The sequence below is a fragment of the Callorhinus ursinus genome, unplaced genomic scaffold (assembly GCF_003265705.2).
Source record: "Callorhinus ursinus isolate GAN/ISIS: 27379988/994484 unplaced genomic scaffold, GSC_fseal_2.0 scaffold24, whole genome shotgun sequence".
Classification (NCBI taxonomy): Eukaryota; Metazoa; Chordata; class Mammalia; order Carnivora; family Otariidae; genus Callorhinus; species Callorhinus ursinus.
In genome coordinates this window covers 2,638,946-2,652,300 of record NW_027397086.1, presented here as the reverse complement: position 1 = coordinate 2,652,300, position 13,355 = coordinate 2,638,946, and the positions used below count along the sequence as shown (strand labels likewise).

The 13,355-nt window shown below is 42.5% G+C and overlaps 1 protein-coding gene and 1 non-coding gene across 13 annotated transcripts in view; both read right to left on the bottom strand.

Moving 5' to 3' along the window:
• FNBP1 (formin binding protein 1) overlaps nt 1-13,355 on the bottom strand; it is a 137,023-nt gene that overhangs the window by 14,290 nt on the left and 109,378 nt on the right. For 4 of the 12 annotated variants that reach the window (XM_073905618.1, XM_073905619.1, XM_073905610.1 and 1 more), the window contains 4 exons: nt 12,625-12,822; nt 11,509-11,691; nt 5,546-5,560; nt 1,648-1,757 (listed from right to left, as the gene is read on the bottom strand). In XM_073905618.1, the coding sequence (XP_073761719.1) occupies nt 1,648-1,757; nt 5,546-5,560; nt 11,509-11,691; nt 12,625-12,822 (506 nt within the window). The remainder of the gene's footprint in view (nt 1-1,647; nt 1,758-5,545; nt 5,561-11,508; nt 11,692-12,624; nt 12,823-13,355) is intronic. The other 8 variants (XM_073905613.1, XM_073905614.1, XM_073905611.1 and 5 more) reach the window with 4 other exon arrangements.
• On the bottom strand, nt 10,204-10,311 carry LOC112836805 (U6 spliceosomal RNA). The gene has a single exon (XR_003211573.1). It is a non-coding gene; the product is annotated as a U6 spliceosomal RNA (small nuclear RNA).

Sequence of the window (13,355 nt, the reverse complement as noted above, 5' to 3'; positions counted from 1 at the left end):
GTGCCCACGACCTTCTTCAATGTCGTTTCAAATACCCGAGTCAGAACTTCTTACTCCCATACAGAATATTACTTATTCAACACCCCGAGATTTAACTGGTTTATACATGCATGACCCTTTTTACAAATGGTCCCACATGTAATAAAAAGGATAAAGAAAATTTTCATCTCATGAGGTGTATTTCTAACACAAAACAAAACCAAAGTTAATTATATGTGCTGTTTGTTATGTACTGTAACAGGGTTTATAAAACTACCCATTTGGGGCGTTTGGGTGGCTCAGTTGGTTTAGCATCTGACACTTGATTTCGGCTCAGGTCATGATCTCAGGGTCGTGGGACGGAGCCCCGCATCAGGCACTGCGCTGGGTGTGGAGTCTGCTTGAGAGTCTCTCTCTCCCTCTGCCTCTCTACCCCCCCACCCCCACATGATTTCTCTTGCTCTAAAAAAATAAAAAATACAAAATAAATAAAACCACCCATTTTTCAGGAGTTGCTCTACCAGAAGTAAACGAATAAGCAACTACTTTTCTTTTGCCGTGTACTAAACTATACTGCCTCACCAATTTTGTTTGTCTGTTTGTTGGCTTTTTGCATAACCAAATTTTAACCCCAGCTTCGCCATAACTAAATTTGTGCAGAATCATTTTGGCCTGTGTACAGGGCACAAAATCTCAAGTTATCTTTTAGAAAATCTCAAATAGATGAATGATTCACCTAATTCACTCAGTGAGAATTTATAAGGTGAGAGACAATTAATAAAGTGGTTTTTTCAGATTCGTTAGCAAGTAACCTCTAAGTGACAGAAAAGATCTACAGGTTATAAATGTGGGAAGGGAGGCGCAAATGAAGGGATATCAAATCTTTTCTTATTATTTTTTGCATATATACCATCCTGGGATCAAACTTACAAAACAGCTCAGAAAACCGGGAACCCCAGCAGTGGGATCCTGATGCAGAAGCTTCTCAAGAGCAGGCAAACATACCTCTGATGGCTGGTGGTGTGTGTGTAATAAGACATACTATGATCTGTTTTCTAGACACAATCAGTCTGCTCTATAACAAGATAAGGAGACACGAGAACCTCTGGGAAGGTTTACTGTCACTTATCCTCAAACAGAAAGACAAGGACATTTTAGACCCAAAGCTAGAACTTGGGGCAAGGGAAGGGGGCAGGATGCACACCACGTATCTCTTCCTCATTTGTGCAAAAGACTCAGCTACATAGGTAAGATTAAAAAAGAAAAGAAGAGGGTGGGGGGTGAGTGAAACAGGTCGAAGGAGACTAAGGGGACACTTATCGTAACAAATACCGAGTCATGTACAGAAGTGTTGAACCACCATATTGTACACCAGAAACTAATATAACTGGAATTAAAATTTAAAACTTAAAGAGAAAAATTAAAAAAAAGAAGTACAGAAATACAGAAAAAAAAAAAGATAGCCAAATGTATTTTGTTCTCCAAACTGAGAGTAAAACCTATTTGTTAAAAAGAATTCTCCCGATCTGTAATGAAGCCACCCAGTAGACCCTCAATGAAAAAAAAACACACGGCTGAAATAATCACTTCTCTTGAAGCTATTTTAGGATTTCCCATCTTTCCACACTGAAACTGAATTTCTAAATAAGTAGTATTGCTCCACTCTACCTTTGATCCATCTCCTTTTGAATTTCTTTATTTAATTCATCGACCTTCTGCTGCAGCTTTTTCCTTCTCTGCTCGGGTGGGAGGTTGCTGAAATCCTCTGGCGTGGCGCCCTGCAAATGCAAACAGGCATGAGCCGGCGCTCCTCCTTGAAGACAGACACCGAGTGAAGCCCGCAGGACACATTCCCCAGACACCAGGGGATGCAGATGTCTGCATGTGTTCTCATGAACTAAAGGGAATTTCTTTCCCACGACACCCAGCTGAGATGCAAGATCAATGCATGCAAACTGCAAAAAAGTCCCACACACCAGTCACCAGTTCGGGGTCCAGGCTTGCTGGCCAAACCACCTCCGCCAAGGCAAGGAGCAAGGCTGCAGGAGGAGGGAGGGGAAGAAAAAATTCTGCCCCCCCCCCCGCCGACGAGAATCGATGAAAAACAAATTCTGAGGCAGATTCTTCACTTGACCGTCAGTGCTGGTGGCAACACTGGAGTGTGAAGGAAGTTTGAGGTTTCTGCTCCCTCACACAACACAGGGACAAGTGCCCCCATCATCAACTGTCTCATGTCGAAGGCACTGTTTTACTCCCTACTCTGAGTCTTTCCACGTCGCCACACAGGCTGAGGCCAAAAGTTTCCATCCCCACCAAGTGACAGATGGGACGTCCGGTTCCTCAGAGAATGTGGTGGGGGGGAAGGACATTAAAACATCTATCCTCCCCTCTCTCCCCTCCACACCCCCCCCCTGCACTCTCCCCTCCACGGCCTCTCAAAATCTGGTCACTCCTTTTTGACATCTGTAGGGGTGACCTCAGCAAATCCACATAGAATGTGCTCCCCGACCTCCACACCAACTTCCCAGCGCCCGAAATCCAAGCCAGCTGTTTCCAATCCAGCAGAAGGAGCCTATTTTGATATCTTGATCCCCTTTCAGAAACAATTAGTAGCTTTCCTCGGTGCAGGCGATTTCAGTAGAACACATCAACAGCGAGCTTCCAGACTCCTGCAGATGCTTACGTGTCAGAAGCTGCGGCTAAAGCTGTTGGTGATCAAGTGCCTTTGCCTTTGCTTCAATGAAGCGATTTTCATAAAGAAAGAGAAATGTATTCAATCACCAGGGAGAAAGCCAAGGAATTTTAGGAGAGCTTTTACTTTTGAACCAATGAAACAGGCTGGCTTGGGAGCGTGGGTGGGAGAGAGGACCCGGGTAATGTAATTCCAAAACTGAGCTGAATTTGCCAAGCAGCTGACATGGTGCTTGTGACCGAGGTTCTTTGGCTGCTTAGGACAGAATGCCAGGGCTGTGCTGGGAGCGTGTGAGGCAGCAGAGTTTACCCGAAGGCCACGCACAGGCCTTTCCCCGCTGATGTTCTTAGACTCGTGCGTGCGTGTGTGCGCGTGCCCGTGCGTAAGAGAAAGAGAGGGGGAGATGAGTGGAACCAGAACAGAAGTGGCTAGTCCCTCATGGCAAGCCAAGCAAGCTCAGTTGCCTCTAAAGCTTAGATGAACCGAACTCATCTTCAGGATAGAAATAAATCAGGCTTGTTTTTTCTGTCCCCTGTGTGATTATCGCGTTGGGATACTTGGAGCCTGAATCTCGTGCTTTTCACTTCGCTCAGCTCCATCACCATGCCTGAAAGCACAATACCTTGTAATCATGCTGATTTTACTTAAATCACATCAGCATGTTTTCCAAAATTGAGGGGACTGTTCTGTTTTGTTTTTAGGTGCTGGAATGCAACAAAACAAAAGACGCGCTTCTTCAGAAGCCAGGAAATCCAGGGAGCGCTGTTAATTCATCAATAGTTCTCAAGCCTAACGACCGGGCTAGGAGCCCCAAAGAATTTTTTCTACAAAGAATGGAAAAGTTCTCATCTCTGCACTGGTGAATACGGTAGCTACACATGGCTACCGAGCATTTGAAACACGGCCAGTGCAACTGTGGAACTGAATTTTACGTTTTTATTGGATTTCAATTCACGAACATTTAAATAGGCACAGGTGATAGGTGGCTACCCTATGGGACACAGGTGTAGACTGTGAGCAGGTGTAAGGTTTGCAGTGTATAAACAGCACTTGTGACTTATTAACAGATACACTCTACAGCAAAAAATTTAACTTTAATTATTTAAGGGAACTAAAAACCATTAAGTAATAAATGAACGAATTAGGTCCCTTTCAATAGGTAGTCTGTGTTTCTGTATTGTTATTTAGAAACTAATCTCGTGAACTGTGCCTCAAACTTCGCATTGCCCTTGGAGATTCAGGTCACGGCTTCTTCTAGATCCAAAGGAGAGTCAGGTGTCTGGAAGTACCTTAAAAGGCCATTAAGGCTTGGATTATTTTAAACCATATTCTGACCTATGATTCGTTTTGCCACGAAGGAATTTATATTTCTAGCTTTGAGTCAGAGCAGACTTTCTGAAATCTTTGGAGCGGCCCAGTTTGGAAAGAGACTGGCCCCAGAGGTGGCGCTGGTTTTGCAAGAGGGGGTCAACGCGTATATGGACATTTTAAGTGGCTAAACCTCTAGGAAGACCTTGTTTTACACACAGAAGTGTGTAAACGCTTGCTTCTGAGCATCTCCCCCCAAGAGCACAAGCATGAGCTACTTCTTGAGAGTTTACAAGAAGGCAGGCAACGCTTCACTTTTTTACTGGCTTCCAAGTAATGGTATAAAGCAACAATTCAATACCAGGTGGTCAAATGATTTCTATCTCAGACAGAAAGACCGCCTAATTTATTAATACTATTATCTTTTGCTGCTAGCCCCTCAGCAAAAGAAGAAATACAGAAAGGGCAAGGAAGAAACCCCGGTACCTGAGAGACTCCTACTTAATTGATCCAGTTTCTCCCAAATTCATGCTGCCACCGAACACAGTTCACTGGAACATTGAGAATGTTTTCCTTCTCGTAGAGACCTTAATTAAGGACTCATCTGGGGATTTTATTTCACAGTCTAAGAAATGTTCCATTTAATAAAATATTCGTTTTCTCTAGGGTCGGGTTGGTTGCCAGACACTGAGTCAGGCTGAAAAAATTCTGGATACCCACACGTATATGTATCCATGTATACACATACAAATGTGTACATAAGGACAACCAGAAACTATTATCCTGCAACATCAACAGCAGTGCATAAAGTAGCTGACCTTATTCCTGGTTGAACTGTTGCAGCTTATCACTGTCCATAATTTTAGGACAGTGTGGTGTTGAGAACTTACACATATTTCAAGTAGAGTTAGGGGTTATAGAGTTAAGAGTTTCTTTTAATAAGTTTAATGATTAGTCTGTTTACTAGGGCTATGCAATTAGGTAGGAACAACACAGAACACTAAGTAAACTATTTTAGAAAGGCTTAGGAGGCTCTTTTCACTGTCCATAAAGTCGTCTTGTGATTTCTTAAATCAGCTATGCACAAGGCACCCACGTATTTATGTAGCAACTTCAAGATTCCATTGGTTGCGATTCTCGCAGGCTGCCTTGGACCTGAGTTTGAGACTGGCACCATTCCTGCACGTCTCCTTCAGGCTCTCTGTGTTTTTCATCTGCTTCTGTGGCTCCCAGGGAGGAGCATCTTTAGCTGTTAAATTTACTTTTATTCCAAATGATCCAATAAATAAACTCCCCAATATCGAATATTTATATTTATGCTCACATTTAAATAAAGTTTGTTAACATCTGTCCTCCTCTTAAGGCCCCAATAAGAAAGGAAACCAAATCATGAGTTAAGCGTTAATTTTCTTAGCAACTTGAAAAGATTAAGATCGCCCCTCGTAGATTCTGGACCTTTGGATTGCAAAGGTCTGACGAAGAAACACCAACAAAAGCACACGCAAGAGAAACGTACACCAAAAAACCTGATTAGATTCGGGACATGCATAGAATAATGGTGCTTACCAGCTTGAGAGAAAGCTTCACGTAAAAATTGAAGAGGTAACGGGAAAAAAAGAGAGAGAGAGACAACACATCAGAAGAAGAGGAATTTGGTCAGTTGCATCGTATTAACATAACACATAAATTCACCTGTCGCTTGTGAAAATGACTTGCAGCGGATCTGTGCAAACGTTCACAAGAGGGGCTGGCCCCTGCCAAAACCTTCCTTTAGCTGCCACGTTGCCAGACCAAAGAATAAAGATAGAAAAGGAGAGTTTCTGTTCGCAGTTCTGCGTGGATCCCATCAGCCTGGATATAAGCTAAAATAAGTTTGCAGGTGGTGACACATGCTGATAATAAAAGACAAAAAGAATCACATCGCCTTTTGTTCACCACATTTCACATGGAGAGTTTTACTTATAGGGGGCGTCTCAAGAGCAATTACTTCCACAACGTACAGGTAATGTATTTATCTTAAGGAATTCTTATAAATGCGAACACTGGCATTTCTCGAAGGCATGAAGGCAAACTCTTGAATGGGTGAACGGTAACTAGGGGCTGGAAGTTGCTCTAGCAGGATCCCGAAAGCCTCTCTGCACCAGGCTGGAGGCAGGACGACGCTCTGGCACCGCTAACCATGCCCCGGAACGGTGGGAGGTGTATTCCGGGGCTCTCCATCCACTCTGAGCCCTACCCATGGGGCTTACACAGCACTTGGGGAACTAACAGGGGTAGCTGCCCTGAAAGTTACTGTTAGGAAACAGAGAGCCAATGATCTCAACTACCCGGGGGCACTCCTTGCTATGGGTTTCCTGACAATTATCAGGAGACAGCTGGTGCAATTTTGCTGCGCCTGGAGATTAGCGAAGGTAGAGCGATTACTGGGCACAAAATAGATTAAAAGCCATCTCCAAATTGGAAAAAAAGAAACATGTGGCTCTTCGTTAACAGGTGAGACATGCTCTATGGCTGGAAAGCAGTGTTTTGAGAGCGCGGTGCATTTTTACTTAGCTGTCGTCAATCCTAAAAGTTTAGGCAGCTGCAGCAGGATCAAAAATATGTTGGAGACAAAGTACCAAAGAAAGCGCCCTCTGATTTTAAATCGAGAGTGCAGGGTGTTAAAAATTCCTTAACCAGATTTTAAAAATCTTATTCTTAAGATGAACTCAAAATGGACACTTCTTTTTAAAGAGGCATTAAGCTTTTAAAGAAATCACCCCTATGGGGAAAAAGACTTTAAGGAAAGAAGCAGCAAGACAAAATTTTGGGAGAACGAGGTACGTACATGCACACTCCTGACTATTCTTGTGGGCCCCTCCTGTGAGCTTTAGCACAGATCGGTTTGTCACGACTTGAGTTCTTTACAGACAACACTCAGGGTGCACAGCAGAAAACTTTGCAAATATCTTCCCTACAAAGCACACTACCCCCTACAAATGTTCTCTCACACATTATTGTCTAAATGTGGCTAATTCAAAGACCTGACGTTTGAACTCCACATACTACCTGTTCTCTATTCGGCTAACTTCCGTTACCTATATGCATATATCAATTATATATTCTTTCTTAAGTGTTCCAAAAGAAGCATTCTAACATCAAAACTAATAGCGTAGGAATATTACCACTTCATAATAAAAAAACGAGTCATTAGGATTGCAAATAAATCTGAGGACCCATAGGAAATACCAGATTTTCAAGACAGATTCAATGTTCTGGAGTGGACAGCAATGGGTCATCTACAAGAAGCACCATCACGGGACGTGGTACTCTTGTAACGATCATACACCGGTTTTCGGTCTTAAGTTGTAAGCCCACCAGTTAGATCATTTAACATTAGGAACCGAATCATTTAAGAGAATACTTGTAAAGACTGCATTAAGTGCATTGCGAGACATCCGAGGAGCTAAAAAGCTGTCAGTTTCAGGCAACAAGTATAGAGGCTTGGGGGCCACACATGTCAATAACACATGAGGGGGTCACAGAGCCAGCGGATCCATGTGTTACTGCACAGTCACAGGTACTAACCTCAAGTACGAAGAAAGGGGACAGTGAAAATAAATATCCGAGTAACTGTGTTTAATCAAGGTCCGTGGGAAGTCACGTGACTACGACCTTGCTCACGCCCCAGTGATTGTTTTGGTTCTCCAAGCGTCATGGCATAACCCCCCGACAGATCCACCTCTTTCAAACAGGGATGTGGGTCCTCGTACGAGCTACACAACTGCCGTGTGTAAGAGTGTCCTTCTCCGGGCACCACGCTCTGCAGCTGCGTTTATGGGTGAGATTCACACCCATCGTCAAATCACACCCACTGACATCTGAGACGGCAGTCACAATCAGCGAAGGGGGGGAGCAGAGCCAAGCTCGGTCCATTGGCATTTTGAGGCAGCTTGACTGTTCTTGGGAAGTTGGGTTCCTTTTCCCACCCAAGCTTTCCAGATAAAGTAGCTTGGGGTTGAATTTCTACAAATAATGAGGCCCTTCCCCTGTCCAGGTCTCCCAGTGGGGAATTTCATTGCCGGGTCCCCAGTCTTGGTGCTGTCATAGGGGTTGGTACCTGTGCCATGACTGTATGCCCTGGCCGTCCCAGGTAAACTTACAACATAGTCCCTAGCTTCAAAAGCATACGTGGGTTTCCCTATCGTCCTCTTCATGAGTTCTTTGTGAAAACTGAAAGACTGAGTCTGCCAATAATCAGCAAGAGAACAAGATAAAATAAATAAAATTAAAGTAACCATGAAATTGTAACATCTGACAAACAATCGGTAAGGGTTTTCCAAACCTTCTGATCAACTCCGGTGGGATTTTTCCATGCAATGAACTCTAAAACACGGGGGAACTAGGTCCGTATTTTAGATTTAGAAGGCCCTTGCCCAGACCAGAAAGAGAAATCTTAATTTAAGACAACAAAATTACATTTGTAAATTGCAAACCGAGACCATACTATCTAGTTTCATTTTTCCCTGACTTAGGTAAAGATGAGAAAATGGTTAATAATGCTCAGGTGGCATATTTTAGAAATGTTCAGTGAAACAAAATTTTCTTACAGATGCCAATGACACACAACAAAAAAACATTTTATCCTGGTTAATTATTTAGACACAAAATCGCCTATGCTAAGAAATGTCTGCATAGGATTTACACATTCAGATAATAGGAACAAAGGATTGAAATCTGGATCTGAAAGCTGCAAAACACAATAAATTAAAAGATGTGTTAAAATCACAGATCTATTATTCTAGGACACTCTTCCTATCTTTGGCACAATAGTCTTAAAGTTAAAAAGGAAGAATAAAGGAAATACAAGGAGAGTATCATTCTCATCACGGGCCCCGTAACCCGTGTGCCTTCTGGGTTGAGATTGCTTTAAGATCAAATTTATTTCCCCAAACTTCAGATTGGTTTTTTATTTTTGAACTTCCTAACTTTACTTCTGTGATGCATTTCCTTTCTTTCTTTTTTTTTTTCCCTTTCTTTTTTGTTCACTTCTACTTCCTGAAGGAAGGGACCTCAAATCTGACCCTCACTAAGAACAGGCTGACCCAAAACGAAGGAAGCAGAAATGTGTTTCTATTTATTTACTAATTCTTCTAGAATGTGTACGTGTGTGTGTTAACTCTCAGGAAAACAAAGCGTTGAGAAAAAAAATTTTTGACTGAGTTTTTGCTGAGCACAGATTTAAAGGGTAAGAAATAAAATTCACTTTGTTAATTATAATTTTTAAAAGAGGGATTTTCCTCTTAATCATCATAATAACTTGTTTCTCATTTCACTGGTTCTGAAGGGTTATATTTTTCTTAGCCATCTTTCCTGCACACTTGATTACTGACATTCTTTGGTCTTTTCCTCAACATTTCGAAAACATCATGAAACACAGATTCGGGAAAACCATTTGCAACCAACAGACTGTGTAGTGTTGAGAGAATGGAACGGACACAGAAACAAATGGTAAACAATCACAAATATTCAGCATACTCTGCGATGAGATTCCAAAAGACCATGCAGAGGTACTTATTAGAAATATAATAAATGAGTGCTCTGTAATGGTTTTGCAAGTGGCAGAGAGATGGGTTAACCGACTTACAGTTAACATGAAACTTTATAATGTCGCAAAAACACCCTGGTCAGATGTTGGAAATTCTTCCATGAGCAAGCGGGATGGACGGGGAGTTTTATTTTTTTTTTTTTTTAAGATTTATTCATTTATTTTGAGAGAGTGAGAGACAGAGACAGAGAGAGCACATGAGAGGGGGGAGGGTCAGAGGGAGAAGCAGACTCCCCGCTGAGCAGGGAGCCCGATGTGGGACTCGATCCCGGGACTCCAGGATCATGACCTGAGCCGAAGGCAGACGCTTAACCAACTGAGCCACCCAGGCGCCCCAGGACGGGGAGTTTTAAAAGCCAGCCTGACCGAGCCAGGAACTGAGATCTAATTATAGAGCTCAACGCGATCCATCATCCACTTCTGAAGCTACACTCTGCCTTCTAACAATGGCTCTCTTGAAACCTTGAGGAAATTACATTTCTAATTCTTAACCTGATATGCTGGGAAACCTTAAGACAAGATAATTTCGTCAACTATATGTATTCTTTGCATAAAATGTTGAGATTCCCTTATTAAAGGAACTCTGCATATAAAGAGTTGGGGGGGCTGTACTTCATTCTATTTATTTACTTATTTTTAAAATACGGAACGCTTCGCGAATTTGCATGTCATCCATGCTGAGGGGCCGTGCTAATCTCTGGATTGTTCCAATTTCAGTATATGTGCCTCACCTTGTTTTAGTCACAGCTATTACACATTTACCTTCTGTCTTACCCAAAGGAAGGGAAGAGTAAAAATTGTTTGTCCGAGAACACATCCCACGACCACTGTACTGCAGTCCCCACAGGTCAGGATAAAAGACCTTGCTGGGCACACATGTCTGTTTATTTTTGGTCGCCACGCCTCATTATTCATTATACAGGATATTTGGGGATGGCTTAGACTACACTGATCAGTTCGATTTATTTGGGAGGCTCCAAATGACTTTGTTCCAATCTTTTACTGTAAACCAAACTGGTAACTCCTTTTGGTTACGGGATCAATCGCACAAAACTGTGAATTTGGCACAGGTGATCCTAATTCGAATGGCAAGCTGGGATCTATCTAAAGGACATCCACTCGTGAGTCAACCATATTATAACAGATGCTCTCCGGGTGTGGACGTCACAGAACCTCAATGAGCTTTACCTCTTCCTAACTTGCATCTTTTTAGGCCTCAGTTTTCTTACCAGTAAAATAAAGATGTCATAGTACCTAGGCTCACAGGGCAGTTGAAGCAAAGTAAATGATCCCACGGAACAGAGTCTGGTACACAGTAAGTGCTCAATAAATGTCAGTTGCTTATTATCTCAGCTTCTAAAGATAAATCCAGCATTAGGTCTCTTCCAGCCAACAGATATTTCATCACCCTCTTATAAGTTCACCAACACAGCTAAAGAAACCACTGTAACCTCGTGCCATCTCCCCTTGGAAGCCCGAAGCTTAGCTCAGAGAGAAGTATCTTCGTGACACTCACATTGTTTCAGTAATTATCAAGCAAATACTTTCTGAGTCTACAGTGACCTCCAATTCCTCATCTCAGATGTCGCTGGCTTTGGAAACTGAATCTAAGCTTCCTTTTTTGGTAAAATCAAGGTAGAATATTAATGACTGAGAGGTTTTAAAAGAGAAGTAGAGAAAAGACTTTCTAAAATGTGCTCAAGACCAAAAGGACTCTGGGCCGGCCGGCTGGCTTTCTCTTCTTCTTCCCATCCATTCTACTTCCTTCTTTCTTCTGTTCTCCTATCGTGGTTCTTCTTTCTAGCTATGGTGAATCCCAGGTCCTTACTGTTTCGTGTTATGGGAAAACACAATAGATTCATTCACAAACAAAATAAATCATGCAGAACGACACATGCACCCAGAGCGCACGAGAGAGACGGGATTCCAGAGCAGAACTTACCCCACGCTTTAGGCTCCTGAAGCAGTGGATTTTGGGTTTGGAGGTCATGAACTCGTTGAAGCGATGGGAGAGGGGTTCCTTTTGCTGCTTGGGAGACTGGGGGCCGTTGGGAACAGCAGAGGGTGAGGCAGAGGCAGGGGGAGGAGGGGGAGGCTGATGGGGGGATGTTAAAAGGGACATAAGCTACATGTAAGATGGAGCAGTGACAGAGTAAAATCAGAAACAAGAAGATAAGACACAAAACAAAAATAAGCATCAAATAATATTTGAAATCCAAAGCAAGTAAAACACAAACGATTAAATATTTAGGCCATGGTCCAAAAGAAAACATGTAGAATATGACAAAAATTGGAGGTTTTAGTAAGTAAAGCAATGGAAGAAGAGCAAGAAATCTCTGACAAGAAGCTCATGCAGACTCTCACATGCAAACTACATTTCCGGTTAGTTACGCTAAACCAGTTAAGGGCCAGAAGGGTAAAGATTTCTAAACCATCTAAACCACCAGAGCTTGATGAGAGAACGTAAAGGACCTTAGATGCCAAGGTTGTCAAAACAGCAAGACAGTCTTTGAAAAATTAAATATGCAGTTATTCTCAGGAGAGCGCATAATGTGACGCCCAGGTTAACACTGTCATGCACCTACGTACCACGCTACCAAAAGAAAACGCAAAATGTTCATGGAGGTACATGTTAACATGAATTCAAAAACCAAGCTATTAACCCGTGGAAACGATTTCAATCAGAGCTGCTGATAAATTGTTAGAGAAATCCTGCGCAGTGCCCTCTCTCCCAGCCGAGGGGACCCGGTGGCTAGCGGACTTAGCAGTGAAAGGCATGATGGGGAATGGCCGAGAGGTCAGTAGAGGTCAGTGTTAGTGTGGGTGACACAAGTCAGGTGGCAATGCATCTGAAATAAGACAAATGGCCATGGCAAAGGGACCACCACCAAAGAGAAATCATGGTTTAAAACAAAATAGCATTCTAGCTCTTTTTTTTGCATTCTGTGAACTACAGGCTTACATTCTTAAGTTTTGTTTTGTTTTTTAAGACTAACAGAGAAAGTCAAAATCTCCACACTTGATAAAACTCATTTCACACTGGTCCAACCATCAGTACCTTATTTTTTTTGATGAAAGGCCATAACTTTCCTTTGGATTTGCCACCAAACTTGAGCTCTGGTTTGCCTTCTCCTCGGGAATTCGAAAGGCTGTTATCTGACACGGTGCGTTTCATCGGTTGAGTGTAATCCTCAAATTCAATGTCCCCGGGAGGCTCAAACCCGGACTTATAAGCTTCTATTACCAGCTGGGAATCCTGAAATTACACCCATCAAACACGAATGCATTCAAACACATGCAAATACTTTTGACACAACGAATTTTGATGGCTTCATACAGATGCTATTGTAAAGAGTTCTAGCTCTAGGGCGCCTGCCTGGGTGGCTCAGTTGGTTGGGCGACTGCCTTCGGCTCGGGTCGTGATCCTGGAGTCCTGGGATCGAGTCCCGCATCGGGCTCCCTGCTCAGCGCGGAGTCTGCTTCTCCCTCTGACCCTCTTCCTTCTCGTGCCCTGTATCTCTCATTCTCTCTCTCTCAAATAAATAAATAAAATCTTAAAAAAAAAAAAAAAGAGTTCTAGCTCTATAGTTATCTATAGAATTTTATCTATATTGGTTAATAACAGATTTTTTCTAGTAATATTTTTATCATTAGAAAGAATAAGCACTATTCGAAAAGCTATACGCCTAGCTGAGATGGAAAGATATTCTCAATAACCATTTTTCCACAGCTGGAGAAACGAATATTAAGTAAGTAAGAAGGACTTTGCTAAAAGCAGAAAAAAATGGG